Source organism: Drosophila virilis, chromosome 5 (genome assembly GCF_030788295.1).
Source record: "Drosophila virilis strain 15010-1051.87 chromosome 5, Dvir_AGI_RSII-ME, whole genome shotgun sequence".
NCBI lineage: Eukaryota > Metazoa > Arthropoda > Insecta > Diptera > Drosophilidae > Drosophila > Drosophila virilis.
In genome coordinates, this window is record NC_091547.1 from 7,217,555 (window position 1) to 7,234,076 (window position 16,522).

General features: G+C 43.2%; 2 protein-coding genes across 2 annotated transcripts; one reads left to right on the plus strand and one right to left on the minus strand.

Annotated features, from left to right (window-relative positions):
* Positions 1-4,428: 4,428 nt before the first annotated feature.
* S-Lap8 (Sperm-Leucylaminopeptidase 8) lies at positions 4,429-6,447 on the minus strand. Its single transcript, XM_002050813.4, has one exon. It carries the CDS (start codon positions 6,298-6,300, stop codon positions 4,723-4,725), a length of 1,578 nt encoding a protein of 525 aa, XP_002050849.2. The 5' UTR covers positions 6,301-6,447; the 3' UTR covers positions 4,429-4,722.
* Positions 6,448-9,677: 3,230 nt separating this feature from the next.
* LOC6627108 (uncharacterized) lies at positions 9,678-10,955 on the plus strand. Its single transcript, XM_002050812.4, has 2 exons — positions 9,678-10,618; positions 10,684-10,955. The coding sequence occupies exons 1-2, from the start codon at positions 10,085-10,087 to the stop codon at positions 10,795-10,797; spliced, it is 648 nt and encodes a 215-aa protein (XP_002050848.2). The 5' UTR covers positions 9,678-10,084; the 3' UTR covers positions 10,798-10,955.
* The last annotated feature ends 5,567 nt before the right edge of the window (positions 10,956-16,522 follow it).

Genomic DNA, 16,522 nt, shown 5'->3' on the forward strand with positions numbered 1-16,522 from the left:
TGCGAGTTGTGGGTGTCTGTTGTGTGGTGTGTGTGTTGTGTACGTGTGTGTTTGTGTGTTTGTGTTATGTGTGGTGTGCTACATATGCAAATTTGAGGGCAAGCTCAAGCTCTGTGCAATAAATTTTGGTGCAAAATGCTAAGCGAAATATCGGAACTTTTGCTCGAGTGGCCGAAACTTTGCGGTGAATTAGCCAAAAATTTCACTTTGCCCAGCAAACTGCGGCAAATGTGTATGTGTGTGTGAGTGTGTGTGTGTGTAAGGGTGTGTGTGGCCCGGTAGATTGCATAATTATGCAAATGTGTTGTTTTTCGGCATTCAAAGTGGCGCATTTGAAAGTGTTGCCTACTTGTTGGCGTTGTCGCTAGCGCACAATTTTCACAATCAAACGCATTTGCATAATTATACAAAGCACACGACCAACACCTCTGTGTGCGTGTGTCTCTGTGTGTTTGGGTGTTTGCTTTTAATTCAACTTTGATAGTTTGTTATAAGCTTTAAGCTGGCAACCCATTCGGGGCACTGGAACAAAGGTTCGCTTCAACAATGTTGCGCCAAAATCCGGCTTTGTTTTATTTCTATTTGTATATATTTATTTGTGAAAACTTTTCAGCTTTTAAGATGCGTAATAAAATTCAATTTGGCAACTTCTTGAATGATAAAAGCGCACCGGCAACATTTCCATTTGGCCCCTAATCGATTTCATAGGTGACAAAAGCATTTTGTAAGCCAGCCAGGTGAAGAGAGAGAGAGAGAGAGAGAGAGCAGTTCGCACGCACAGTTAATTTGACTTTTGGGACAATTCTCGTTTCGCTACATTTGCATATCTTTGCAAGGCTCAACAGAGGCAGTTTTGCGATTAGGCTGAAAGGGATTATTCATGAGGCAGCCGAGTGGCCAAATTGTTTAAAGCATATCGTTAACGTAATGTCAGCCAATATTCAATGGGCCCCAGCCATTTGGCAGGCATACCCAGCAGACTTCGACTCCGACTTCGTCTTCGACTTTGACTCGAACTCGAACTCGAACTGGAGCTCCCATCTTCAAGTTCAAATTCAATTCTGACTGGCAGTCAGCCCTGTGGCGCAAGCCAAAAATATTTGCCCAGAGTTGGCTTCTGGTTTTATGGCTTTATGTGCACTTTGGTTGACAATTGCCCGCTGTTTCTTGTTGGAAATATAAAATATGGCCATTATGTTTATTGTTTTCTATATATCGCAGACAGGCGGCATGTTGCAAGCTGCATGCAGCAAGCTGCAAGTCGCCAGTCGCTTGTCTTTCGCAATTTTCAATTGAAATAGATTTCTTTTTGGCAAATGCTGGCAAATTGTTGTGGCATTCTCTTGCTTGGCAACTGTCCAGACATAATTAAAAGAGCTGACATTTTAAAAATTCTATTGTAACTAAGTATTTAATCTACATACCATCTAGTATGTGGTAGCTGCTCTTATTAGCTCTTACCTGCGGCAACTACACGTGTTTTACAGTGGCTCATTTGTGGCAAGTTGTTGGCATTGCTCGCATAATTTGGCCAGCTAGTTGCGTGCCAGGTTTGTTGTTTAGTGCTCTCCGTTCTCTATGTGGGTTTGCCTGATTAACGTTTTTATGGCTGCGCAAATATTTGAGCCAGTTTTTAATAGCCCACTTCTGCGCCCAAGTTATGTGCAGAAAAGCCTAATTAGCAGCATTTAACTAAGCCTCACGGCCTCAACGTGTGTGCTTTGTGCTTTGTGTGTGCTTTTAATGCGACGTGATCGTGGTTATTAAAACAACAAAGCCATATAACCTATAAGGCCAACCTGAGGCTTTACCCTTGTTAGACCTTCTACCCATTACAAATGCTTATAGTGGGTATCATAGTACTTTGCCAATGCATGGCACAGGCATCGGAAGCGTGTTTGGGAAATTATTATATATATATTTGTATCATAAATATAAATATGACAATCTCCTCTCTCTCTCTCTCTATTATCTACCCTTCTTTATAGATTATAATTAATCCAGCTGCTGAATAAATACAGACGAATTGAATTTTAAAAATTCGGAGACTTCAGCTTCAAATCATAAATATCTTGTGCATTAATCAGTGGATTTAACTACCCATATATGTTAGATGCCAAGTTTGGGTTCAGATTAAATGTAGCCCGTAAACTCTGTGTGAAAATATTTTTGGCTTACAATATTTTTTGTAGTAAGGGCAGTTATAAAGTACAAATTGTTTTTATAATAAACATTTTGAATATAATGAAAAACCAAGCAAAAAACCTGTTCACGAGAGTGGAAAATCAGATTCACAAAGAGAACATTAAGGCAGGCAGTTAGTTATAAGCTGAACCACCTGCTCATATGTGTAGTAAATTTTTTTAAAACCCTTGTTAGGAAACCTTAAAAGCGATCGCACAATAAACATAAAAGAGTTATTATTTCAGCTTGGAGCAGAGAGAAGAGCTGAGGGTAGAGGCAGCATCTGGGGATTGCATGTGGGCATATATTGAAGCCATGTATACAGGTATCTGCTAGTTGGGCACGCTCTCTTGTAGTAATAGTTTCTGTTGTATTTGCTGGCTGCCAGGAAAATGTAAATTTCAGCTGAGTAGCTCGACAGGCGCCACTGGCGGCCCATTGCTTACACGTTGTCCGCGCAGCATGGTGCCAGTTTCAGTAGCAGTGACAGCGCCAGTAGCAGTAGCAGTAACACTGGCAGTGGCAGTGGAAGTGGCAGTAGCAGTAACACTGGCTGTGGCTGTGGCAGTGGCAGCTTGATTAGTCCAGGCTGCTGCGTTGGCGTGTGTCCCTGCTCGAGCGCCGCTCGCATGCGACAAAAGCAGAGGCAGAGGCAAAGGCAAAGTCAGCCGCAACACACTTAACGACGTAGTTAGCGTTAGTTAACGTATGTACGTGATATCGTTAAACTGGTATAACGTTACCAGACCCCTGTAGCATAATAAGTGTCTTATTAGTTATGCCGCAGCAGCAGCAGCAGCAACAGTCGAAGCCAGTTAGTATGATTATTTCTGGTGCAACTGAAGCAAGCGAACCGTTGGCATCACGTGCCGGAATCGGAGCTATATAGAATCAATGATGCCCTCTGACAGTTTCCATGTGACCATTGCAAATTTGCATAGAACATTGTATTTACACAGCCCAACGACGCCTTGAATGACAAGTGGGGGCAGGTGTATGAGCGGGGATTGGCCGAGTCGTAGATGATATCAAGCGTTGGAGTGTTAGTACTGAACGGAGCACTTCAATTAGCCAACCAATTCCAATCAGCAGCTGCCGATTGATGAGCGTCAATGACTTTTAATTAATTCAGGGCAAATATTGTGCAACAACAATTGAAAGTTTTTAACTTCAAAACCAAGCCAGAAGTCCAAAACAAACAAACAACAAGAACTGAAATCTATTTGCACAGTTAAGGGCCAGAATACTGCCCATAAAATAATATATATATATATAAAAAAAAGAACCCCAAAGACGAAGATGAAATTAACGCAGGGCCAGCGAAATGAAAATTAAATTCCAAACAGCCCTCCGGCGTTCCCACGCGCGTGTAGTGAGTGGTTGGCTGGAGGTCCTGGGTCCAGTCTCAGGTAATCGCAAACGTGTAGTATTTACTTTTAACGTTGCTTGTTTATTTTTTAATTTCCTTCCAATTAAGCAACAAACAAGCCGCGCGTACCCCACATCCCATCTACAGTCCGCCCTTGCCGCCAAAGCGCTGACGTTGGCAATAAAAAACGCGCAGGTTTCGCAACAAAATGAAACGAAATGAAATCTATTCACAGTTACGTAAACGCAAACGCAAACGTAATGAAAACACGTTGGCACAATTCATTTAAAATCTACATCGGACACCAGGACAAGAAACAGAAACCAGCCAGAACAATTTGGCATTCCAAGGACACCGAGACGCTAGAGGAGACCCCGGCCACAGGACACAGCTGTATGCTTTTAGGCGCATTTGTGGTTAATTTCCATGCGCACGACTTGCGGCTATGCCCGGAGAAAGGGTCCGATCCCTTCTTGTCCCTGTGGGCTCATTACTTATGCACAGCTCGTATGCATAAATAAAACATGTCAAACGAGTGCAAGTCAAAGTGACTTGCGGCTGTCGTCTCAACTAGGTCGATATACCAAGATCCCCTCACACGGACTAGGGTAAACACATTTTTGTAGGCAGCACGCATAGAACTTAACGATGGGCTCGACAATTAGTCGGTGGTTGGAATATCTAGTTGGGATTGTAAATGGAGTCCTACATATTCACCGAGAGCTATGATCCTTTTTCACCAGGGATTCATACATTCATATAAATATGTAGCACAAATCATAAAGGCAGAACTTTCACGACTAAACCACAATGGAATTCTAGTTGGGAGAGGATCTTTCCTTCGTTCGGTTAATTACTAAAATATACAAAAAACCTTTATATATGCATGTATATATTTTGTTGTTGTTTACATTTCTATAATTTGTAGACAATATTGTAGACATCGGTTAAAACTTCTCACTGAAGACAGTTGGTGTCAGTACGTTACGATTAATGTGGACACTCACAACACGGTACATAAATAGGAGCGCAATGGACTTCGTCTGGCACAAATACGTTTAAATTATCAGCCCACAACTCTTCTTCATGCTGTCAAGGTCATACTGGAAACAATTTGGAAACACATATCAGCGAAAGGTTCATATCTGACGTGATATTTTAGTCCAAAATTATTTGCATGCCAGCTGGTGCATGAACTGGATGATCGTACGAGTAGGGCGTCCAGTCATGCGATCCCGCAGCAGATAGGGCGGCACGCCATGTTTTGCCAGCATGCCTGTTCCTCGGGTGTCTAGATGCACCCAGTCCAGGCAGGGTACCAGCTGGTACAGCAATGCCGCCGTTAGGCACGAGGAGGCGGGTCCTCGGCCCTCGTTGCACATGTCATAAGTCATATTGGGTTCAATTAGGTGCTTGAAGTATTTCCAAAGCGGCATGCGCCAAACACGATCGCCAGTAATTGAGCCCGCCTTCTTGAACTGCTTCCATAGGGTGCTGTTGTTTGTCCACAAACCTGTCGAAGAGGCACCCAGCCCGTACCTAACACCTCTGGCGTATGTGCCGAGGTCTACGAGTAGCTTGGGCTTCATTGTATTTTGCGCATAGAGCATCGGATCGGCAAGCATTACAGCGCCGGCACTAGAGGTGTTCTTAATGCACAAAGTCTTTCCGTTCATCAGGGTGATCACATCACCAGGCTTAGCCGCCATGCCTGAGGGCATGTTCTCGCAAAGCGGCAACAAGGCCGAAACATTGAGGGGCAGGGATAATGCTGCGGCAGCTCGAATTGCAGCCACAACAGAGGCTGCTCCGCTGACGGCGGCACGATGTTCGTGCAGGCCTTGTTTGCTTTTCAGGCAGAGACCTCCGCTGTTGAAGGTTAATCCCTTGCCAAGCAAGAGCAAGGGCCGATCCTCGGGTGAGCTGCCACAGTAATGGATCTCCAGCACAATGGGTGGCTCACACGAGCCCTTGGCCACCATCAGAAACGAATTGAGACCCTGCGCCTCGATCCAATCCATAGAGCGGACCTCGACGGTAACCCCGCATGGGCACAGCGAATCGATGGTGGCCTGTGCGAAAATGGAAGGCGTCATCTGGTTGGCCGGCGTGTCGGAGAGACGCCTCGCCAAATTTTGAGACTCGGCCTTGAAGAGGCCGCGTGTCCAGGCATCTACATCCGCCGAGCCGTACAACTCAAGCTTGGGTATATGCATGCGGTTATTCTTTCGTTTGTTCACATTGTAGCGCCAGACGGCCATGGCAGCACCCTCAGCCGCTTGCTCCGGGTACTCCATGCCGTCGACGAACACGGTTTGTGCGCCCTGATATTGCAGAAATCTTGCGCCAACGGCGGCGGCAACTCTTGCGTTTTCCATGCCCACATCGAGTACCTCCTCAGCATCATAGCCGACACCTTCCTGTCCCAAGCCAATAACGGCCACAGCCGAGAATTCTTTGTCTACATTATTAAACATTCGGCCCTCGCCCAACTCTCCTATCATGTGTGTCTCTCTGACTAACTCGCTGATCTTGCCGCCAACGCGGTCATCGAACTTTTCGCCGTTCGGCGTCAATTGGGGGTCCTTTTCGCCTTCCTTGAGATACAGTCCAATGACAATGCCATTTAACTCGCACTTAGTGCGCACTTGCATGCAATGCGCTCTGGGTACAAAAGAAATGACGCGGTTGTAACGAAGCAGTCCCAAAAATGATTTGCTATAACATGTCGCTTGAGATCTAGCCATAATTATTGATTTAGAACGCGCTCTGAACTTAGAAAAAAAAAATAGTATAAGAAATAATCACTTGCACTTCAATTTACAAATATATCGAAAGGGGAAAAAAACTTTCTTGTATAAATAATATTCTGTTTTATATAAAAAAAAATCCAGTGCGCTACGTTTAACTTAAACCGAGAAACTGACTACATGAGTTTAACAATTTGGCCAAATGGGCTTTTTGAAGTTTCAATTTAGTGAACTTTGATTAAAACATAATTTCAACAGCTTTTCATGCTAGGTGCCAAAGCAAACCACAACACTTGAATATATTATGTTTTATGTTCCGATGTCGCGTGTTAGACGTCCGACGGAGCAGTATGCGCAATTTTTTAATACCCTTTTTTATTTCTAAGCTGAATTATATTTATATTTCTTTATCTTTCAATATTTTATATTTTCATATTTAATATGTTATATTTAATTTATTTGTTTGTTTTATATTCGGATTTTAGATGCATTGTAGGTAGAATTTTACGGTTGTATTCCATAAAAATTGCATATATATTTTTAACATTTATTTAGCTTTAATGTTGGAATACTGCTTTTATTTTAATAACAAACCGGATAATCGGTTCTTCTCAATTGAAGTGTATGCAAATTATTGACAAGCCGATTGACAAGCTGGCAACTTGCTGAAAATTCCAGCGACAATTATGGCACTTACGGATGGCAGCGAACTTAACACAAGTTGCAATTTTTATGTGAATGATTAAATTTGCAATTATATAAATCAGAAACAACAAAAACAACAACTGACATAATGAGAAATTTGCTGGCGCGAAAATGTCGGAACTGCAAAAAAATGCAGCGTAGCCGCAGACGAAACACGTAAAAGCAATAAAGCAATAAATTGCCCAATTTGAAGGACTATTGTAGCCAATAATTTGCACAGCCACTTGGCCGGTTGGTTGGCCGGCTGGTTGGTTGCCTGGTTGGCCACACACACACACTCACACACACATACGCACACAGTATATATGTGTGTGCAGGCTGCGCTTGTGCCCATATAATTTCAACAAAAATATGCACATTTGTCAATGTCGCGTGATTGATGTGGTCGAACGCATTTCCGCCAAGCAGCCGCCGCGACGGTGGAGCCAAATAAAAAAAAAAAACAAACACACGTACAGTAAACAACATGTAATGCAACACACACACTCACACACAGAGCTGCAAATGAAAACACAGAGAAACCATTTTTTATATGTATATATATATAAATATCCAGAAAAAAAGTATATGTTGGCGTGTGTGGCCCCAAAGGATGCTGGCGGCTGTGTTGGCGACATTACGCGATTTTACGCATGATTTAAAATTAATGACAGCGGCGGCGGCGGCGGCGGCGGTGGCGGCAACGTTGGTGACGGCGACGGCAAGAGAGTTGTAGCATACTGCTTACACACACACACACACACACACATAGCCACACTAATACGAATATAAACAACACACCTTAGCCCCCGCACTTACGTGGAGTCAGTTGCCATGCAGGATGTTTAATTTCCTAAATGCATAAATCTCACTAATACGCACAACAAAATCTAAGCGCGGCTTATGCGATTGCCGCTTTTTTGTGTCCAACAACAACAAGAGAAACAGCAACAACTGCCATGGCTACGAGCACAACATCCGAAAATCATAAACAAACTTCAAAGGACATTTACAGCGGACAGTCGACAACTGCCCAATGCTGGCGAGAGAGCACAAAAAAAAAATGCCAACCAATGTTGAGCTTATTACGCACAGATACGCGACACACACGCGCACACACACGCACCTGGGGAACCGCAACAATTCAGCTTCATTTGTGCTGCGGACAACACACACATATAAATACACAAACACATGTACACTCCCACACTCATGTTGCATATATGTATATCCACATTCGTTACGTATACGCAGCGTTGTTCGTACCTGTGCGGCGATAACGGCCTACTTGCCCACGAAAAGCTTTCATTTCTATTTCCGTTTTCACTGAACGCCGCCGCACAATACCCACTTTAAACTTACGACTGTTTCGCTTGGGTAGGGGCTATAAGGGGGAGGGGCTGGCTCAGTTCACCTTTTGCCGAGCTGTGAGACCGTGCTGCTTGTTCGTTGCGTTCGCTCGTTCGTTCATTTGTTTGTTTGTTTGTTTGTTTGTTAGTCAGTTTGTTTGCTGGTTTATGCTTTAACCTACGGAAAATTGCCAATTGTTGTTGGCATGCAAATTTATGGCTTATTTGTTTTGCCTTTTGTGTATGTGCCAGGAGTGTGTGCGTGTGTAGAAGCCGCTTACTACACGTCAACCCTTTTCAGAAGACTAATTCGTTTAAGCAGGAGCGTTTCAGCAAAAAAGCAATTCCTGCACATTCTTGCACACTTGAGAAAGAAACTGAATTGTTCCAAAAGTATTGTGGAGTTCGGGTTCAAAAATTCTATTTTTTGCATTGCTAGTGGATTTTATTATTTTTGTTATTAATATTTTCCACAGCTAATTGTTTAATTTAAAAACAAAAAACAAACTTTCCATTATATTTGGGCCTCATTTGGGGCGTCCTTTAAGTCCGCCCCTGTTAATTTTTATATCAAGTTCTCTCATTGTTTTACCGCTTTTTGACCCAAATGCCGGAAGTCAGACGATGGAAAAAGCAAAAGGCTTTGACCTATCAGTAGATTTCATTAACAGAAATTTAGATAAGCATTAGTGTTGATGCCAACCGAAGGCGTGGACGTGGATTTGGGCGTGGATATAGATGTGACTGTGGATAACTTGATGTGGTTTTGTGTCTGTACAAAAGTTTTTGGCGACTTTAATGTGCGGCGAAATAACAAAGTAAATGTTGGCAGCGGATAGAGAGTGAGTGCAGCATTTGGAAAGTGGAAAATCTCTGGCGACTCGTAAATTTGCTAGTTGCATAAATCACCCAATTGAATTCTAATTTTGGCTCACATTGCAGACGGCCGGAGGAGAGCTTATTGTGCGTCTGCCTGGGCTGAAATCAATCATGATTTTTAATGCACAAATGGGAGCAATTACAGTCAGACGAGCAGACAAAAGAATTTACACTTGATTTATTGTTGTTTAGCTTGCAAGCTGATTGTTAATGTTTATTACAAGTGAATACGTGGGTGTGGCTGTGCATGTGTGCCTGAGCCACAAACCTTGCAAAGAGGCATGGTCGAAATGCAGTTGAAGTCTTTTGTTCTATGCTGGCAGCTGCAAGTTCAATAAGCCACATTTCGTATGTGGCCGTTGTGCTTGTAAATAGTTTTTTCTACCCTTACAGAGGGTATCATAAATACGTCAATAAATCTGGCATTTGCACAGCATGAATTTAGTTTTAGTTTTAGTCGAAACAAAAATATTTTTACTACGCAAATTACGAGAGGTCAAGGAAAATAACGAGCTAAGTATTAAATAAATAAAATCCCAGAATCCTTATAACTGCATATATATGAAAGACTCCGTTCTGTTTAATATGGCTTGCAAGGGTATTAAAGGGTGGGTCTGCCAATATGTGCATGTCTTTCTCGTTTTTGAAATACTGTGCTTGCTGTCCAGTAAACAATGCGACGGGTGAAAGTAAAAGCGGCAGCTAATTGACTGTTTACGATTCAATAAATCGTTTAAATAGGTACACATCTTGCCAAGCAATCAATTAGCACCTCCCCCGCCGCAGACAAAGCCAAATATTGTCTCATAGTTGGTTGCGCCGCATCTATAAAACTGCTGCCCAAATTCGGCCAAGACAGACGACGTCTAATGCTCGCCATGGCTAAGTTCAGTACAGTGCTTATTGGGCTGGTGCTCAGCATTTTGAGCTGCTTGGCAGCCGCTGATCTTCGCGCTGATCTGCGTGATTTTATGGCGCTGGTGCCGCGCCGTCGCATTGGTCATATAGCGGCGCGATACTATATCTTCGATCCGAAATTTCGGCAGGCCGTGGAGTTTCTGCGCAGCGACGATTTTGCAAAGACGTGGCGGCAAATGCGCATGGCGCCGGACTTTGCCGATCTGATCGATTACGTCACGGAGTCCGGCTCCGGCTACGATGTGAGCAGCGTGGTGGACAAGCTGCCCAATCGCCTGCGTGCCTTTCAGCTGTCGCGTGTAGTGCCCGTGGATATGATGCTGCGCCGCGACTTGACCACATTTCTGCATGAGGCACTCCAAAGTCTGCCGCGTGCTCAGTTCTACGGCTTGATGGTGCGCAAGGTGCGTGAGGGCGGAGACTTTGCCAAATTCTATAAGGCACTGCGAGATAGGGAGTTCAGGGAGCTGGTGAACACGGCTCGGGTGAGTGTGGCGGAAAAATACTTGTAAGAATTTAAATTAAATTTTTTTTATAAATCGCCTTGCAGCACGCAAAGGACCTGCAGACGCCGCTGAACAAGCTAAGCAAAAAGCACATCAATGTGGATGAAATCATACAAATCGCGTTCGAGTTGATAAGTTGGGGCCCGCAGGTACGCTGAACGGTTGCCCCGGGCAGCAGAGTTATAATTAAGTATTTATGAATTAAATTGAAGCACATGACTCATTAAATAAGCGGCAAGCACAAAGAACCCACATCCACACACAAATGCACAAACACACTTAAAGTTAAGATGCTTACTCGAAAAACATGCAAAGTACAGCTTAAGTGCTTTTCAAACTGAAAATGCGACCGTGCCGGGGTCAGTTCCGGTGCGAGTATTCAAAAAAAAAGGGTTCATACCCAGCCCAACCGCATTTCGTCTTTAATTTCGGTGCGACGTGCCAGAAATGACAAGAGCTTTGAACTTTTGTGAGTTGTTGCATCGATTTCTCACCAATTTTCTGGCGAGGGAACGAGGGAGGCCAAGGCAGGCCCCAAAAGGACCGAGAGAACAAAGCCTCATTTGCAATATGGAGACAGGCTGCACAATATGCATTCATTAGAGCGGTTTATGCGTCAAGGCACAGGAGAGGCAGAGCAAAGCTGCCACTTGCTGCTTGTCACCTGCCACCTACAACCTGCCACCTGCCACCTGCCAGTTGACGCAATTTGCAAGTAGGTAAAGCCCTTAATGGTGGCTTCTGTGTTATCTATTCCAGCAAATGAGCATTCGCATTCGCATTCGTATTCACATTCACACTCAGAAGCTCGCATATTGAAATGCGTGTACGTAGCATTGATTTGACCTATGCCATGTCAATTAAGTTGTTGTCTGCGTGGCGCCACAGCGTGTGTTGCATGCCAGCGATATTTTATGCTGTGCAACGCACAATTTGCCAACATCGACACAGTTTTTATGCATGCTGACTTGCCACAAAATGCGATCATATAAGCGCGCCTCAAAGCCTGCCGTTGCCAAGTTTATTTTTAAGAAGCAAATTGCTGCCGTTGCCGTTGCTGTTGCTGCTGAATATGCAACAAAAGTTGCAACTGCAACTAACGCCCACAACAAGCAAGCGACGGCCCACATCATTTTGGCGCAGTTTTTGGCTGTCGCTGTTACAGAAGCGTCCAATATAGTCAGAGCTCAACATGGAGTTGGAGTTGGAGCTGGAGTTGGCGTTGGCGTTGGTTCTGCTTCTGGTACTGGGTCTGGTTTTGATGCTGCCTCTAGAGCTGCAGCTGCAACTGAAGCGGGCATTGATGGCGACTGCCTGCTGCTGGCGTCTGCTGTTTCTCCATTTTGCTTGACATTAATTTTATGCTATGCAGTGTGTGTGCTGTTGTGCACCAGTTGTACTCTGTACTCAAAGAGCATATTGTTTTTGTTACACTCTAGAGACTCCAAACTCCGGGAAAGTAGAGCTTGATGGCTATAAGAACTATAACGTATTAATTCTCATTTCATGCACAGATCAAAGTTATTTCAAGCCATCGGCAGCTTGCGCAAATGCCAGCAAACCGGCCCTTCGTGTCGTGAAGTTTAGCAAGAATGGCTGCTCAGTGCTGGGCATAGGGTATCTGCTAGTCGTGCAAATCCCGCTATGGGATTGGTTGTTGGATAACTTGGTTGTTGTTGTCGTTGCTGTTGCTGTTGCTGCAACACTAACAATTTGCGCGAGTTTGTTGCTGCGTGCCAGGGAGCCAGCGCCAGAGCCAGAGGCAGCGCCAACGGGGCAAAACGCGCTTAAATTGTCGCATTTGTCTTGTCGTTTTAAGTTGCCGCCACGCTTGGTGACTGCTGCATTGCATAAACTTTGTGTAATCCTTTCAATTTGTTGCATACTTTTAGGCGGAAATTAAAATAACAAGCACTGCGCCGCGGGCAGGCAGCCGCCTAGCTAAGGCGCCTGGGGGATAGCTAGGCAGAGCGAAGCTCTATTCGATTTGCTAAAAACTTGCTCTACACGTGTTCTAAAACACACTCACACACACACACACACACATGCACAGACGTACATACAATGTTGCCTATGACCTGGCCTTGAGTAGTTGCCACCATGTTTTGTGCTCGCAGCAACTTGTTTGCCTGGATTCGGGCTCCTGCTCCTGCTGTGCATTAATTAAGTCAAAGTGCGCCTCCATTTGCTTCCATTTGCTGATACTATTGTAAGTTTTCACTGGCCTTTCTAAACTAATCAAATTGTATATTTGGTGCTGGCAGTTCCACAAACCACGAAGAGAGCGCAATTCTCGGATTCGTTCAACGGGCTAGTTTCCTTCGGGTCTGTTCCTCTAACTCATGCGTCAGCTGCTGCTGTTGTTGTCATTTGGCATTCGGCATCAAGTAAATAATTGCTGCTTTAAATGCTTGTCAGGCATTGGGCATACCTTTCCATGCCTCTGACAAAACAGCGGTGTTTGACTAGTGATAAACTTGGTAACTCACACAATTTTAATTTTCAATTTATGTATGCTTTACTTGGGGAAACAATATTTATTGTTGGTTGCATCTTTAAAAACCCAAGATACGAACTTTTTTTGCCGAAATCCATCCATTATTTGCAATCAGCTGTACGTTCGAGCCCTTTTTAGGGTATACATGGTTCGGCGTGCTGTTGGTCTGGTTTTAACTCATACTTGGCCGCAGCCGCCGTTCCATGTATTTTAGCTTTGTCTAAATTCAATTCAGCTGGCAGCCCTTTTGGCTTTTGTTGGAGAACATTTTTGAGTGGCCGCGTCCGATGCGTCGCTTTTTCTGGGTGGTGCTGACTTGTTACCGCCTTAACTGTAATATCAGTTACACAGCCAGCAGCGTTGAGCTTCCACTTCGTATTCCATTTGGAGCACAGTTTGGCTGGCCATGAACCGCTCCTCTCTGGGTTCAATGGATGAGCACTGAGTGGGGCTTTGTTGCTCATGGCCTTTGGCTTGTTTGCACCGCTCCGCTCAGAATTTCTTGTGCCTGTTGGTTATACTTTACTTATTTTGGCCAGATTGTCTGTATTTGCGGTGGTGCGTTTGTTGTTGATGCGTACGTGATCTGGGTGCTACTCTGGCTGGCATGCCCTTTGCTTAGCAATTAGTTTTAAAATGGCTGCCTTGTTGGCTGTCCATGTTGATGTGCTTGTACTCCGCCGTCATCTCAAACTCCCGCTGGTGCTACAACTCCGTCTCAAACTCGTACAGAGCTATACGCTCATTAGAGCTGACCTCCAAGCATTGTAAAAACAGAAATGGATTTTTATGCTCTGTCGTCGCCGCTTGACGCTGCCATAAAAGGCAGCAGCCGGGGTGCTGGTAGCGTAATCCAGCCAAACAATGCCCCGACCCCTAGTGGAGCCAGTGCAAACAAAAAATCATCAACAACAACAATCAATGTTGGCCGTAATCAATTAACGATTTAACGTTCGGAGTGGATCCGGCCAACTGGTCGTCGCGACCCGTCAACATTTGGCGCCACCTCCGACCCCCAGCTCTACCTCCACCTTCCACCTTTTGGCGGCAGTTTGTGCATGTGTGTGTGTGTGTTTGTGTGGGTCATGTGGCTGCGAAATTGAAACGCACCACATTGACAGTGGCTGCATGAACACGTCATTCACACGCACAAGGGTTGGGACTAAGTCCACTGGTGGAAGTGGCAAGTAGCGAGTGGCAAGTGCATGTCGTTCGCTGCCGGACTTCAAATAATTGACAGGGTTGTCGTTTGTGCCGCATCATACAATAAAAGGCATATGAATTTCTCTTCAATATAGACTGCATAACGCAACATTCGATGAAACGAAGGACTACGCGAAAACCCTATTTGAAATTATATATGACATATCTCATATTTGTTTCTTTCCGTAAATTTAGATGATATGCTAATTAATTTGGTCAATAAATGTTATACAATAAATTAAACATGTAAAATTTTTGTGGGTAAAATATAAAAATACAAATAAAATTATATAAAAAAAATATAATTATAACAATAAATAATATATATTTAATTATTGTTCGAATTATTATTAAGTTCTTATACTATATACGAAGATGTATAAGTCTTCAACCCAACCTCTTTGTCCATTTAATAATTTGAAGTATTATTTGTTGAATTGATTTACTTTTAGTTTGATCTTATCATTTTTCTCAATGGCATTTGACTAATTGAAAACTTACAAATAAGCATTAGCTTGATTTTAATTTATTAAGACTGTGGAAATATGTTTGATTGAATTTCAATTACTTGAGCATTTGTATATTAAAACTTGAGTTAATTTATAGGCGTACTTTATGGACTTGAATTTAAGTGATGGCAAGTTTTTATTGAATTTCATTCAATTAAGGCCACTTGACAACCCTTAGATCAGAGCATGCTACGCAAAAGTTTATGTGGGGCTAATGTGATTACTCCTGTCATTATTGCGTTGCTTTCCCTGTCTCTGTCTCTGTTTCCCTCTGTCATGTGGCTGTGTCCTTCTCGCTCTATCGCTCTGCCATTAAATTGACCGCTGGCTGATTCTTGTTCATGTATGTGTGTGTGTGTTGTGTATGTGTGTGCGTGTCTGTGTGCATTTAACTGCACGTTTGCAAACTTTGAACCGCGTTGCGTCTGGCCCTGCATCTGTATTTGTGTGTGTGTGTGTGTGTGTGTATTTGATTGGTTATTGACTTTTAACAGAAAAATTGATGTAATGCAATTAGTTTTGCAGCTAAACCGTTTGATGATTGCACAACAACAACACGAACGAAGCGATAAACGAGTCCTTTAGCCCGAATCAGTCCTGTAAGAGCATAATGCATGGGCGGCAATCGCTGGCAAATGCTGACAAGGACTGTTCGGACGGGAGGCGGAGGCGGTGGCGGTGGCGATGGCATTGCCAGGGGCAGCTGCGCACTGAAGCTGGGCAGAGGAATTCTTATCTTCTATATGTGGCAGTACACGATGACGCAACCATTAGTCAATTGTAAATTGCTAAAAGCTCAAACAGTCCATTTCAATTGATTTGCTTACGGGGCGTATGATTAATGAAAGGCAACACATTACAGCAAATTATCGCTGAGCTCTTGATTCTTGTTATATCAATTGCCGTGCCTTTGGGCTTTACAATGTTTATTTCAAGGTCTTCTTTAGGTTTTTTAAGAAAGAATATATGTTATTCTTGGAATGTATGTGGAATTCTTGTTATTTCTTCTTTAAAAAACTTTAAACTTAAGTTTAGAGTTGTGTATTTAAACATTGTCAAATTGAAAAGTGCAAAAGAAGTATTCATTTGCATTTTCACAAAAAAACTTGGAAAATTAGCTTGAAATTCATTGGATGATAGGCCAATAATACAACCATTTTTAATTGTTGAAAATCCTCTAATTGTGCACGTTTACTCTTTGCTTAAATATATAAAAAATATATTACTCAGGTTTTTTTTTTTTAAATTAAAAAAAAAATCGAAGGAAAATTAGAAAAAATATTTTGTAAAAACAGTGCCTTTATGTTTTTGAAAATTTAGTCTGATTGGAATAGTTAGAGAGTAAACGAATTTAATTGCAGTTCAATGGCGGCTGGTTAAATTGAATATTTTATTAAAAAAATAAATATTGCCGGCAGCGTGAAAGGTTCATTGTAAGGCTTGGCAATGTGCTGAAATTTACGTGTGAGTTGGGGCGTGTGTTGAAACTACGAAATTATCAATTAAGCCATGGGTGGCTATCAATTACACGAGTGCTCCAAAATGAAACCATAACGCAAAATATGCAATCACAACAATAAGAACAACAGAGTCGAGATGCTGCCGGTACATATGCGGCCAAATGAAGTGAAACATTGCGGGTTGGTTCAGCTATGACTGTTGGTAGGAGGGGTA

Bases quoted from the DNA above. Each gene is read 5' to 3' on its own strand.
- S-Lap8 (XM_002050813.4), bottom strand. From the start codon at position 6,300: ATGGCTAGATCTCAAGCGACATGTTATAGCAAATCATTTTTGGGACTG.
- LOC6627108 (XM_002050812.4), top strand. From the start codon at position 10,085: ATGCTCGCCATGGCTAAGTTCAGTACAGTGCTTATTGGGCTGGTGCTC. The intron at 10,619-10,683 runs GTGAGTGTGGCG...ATCGCCTTGCAG, and splicing joins AGCTGGTGAACACGGCTCGG to CACGCAAAGGACCTGCAGAC.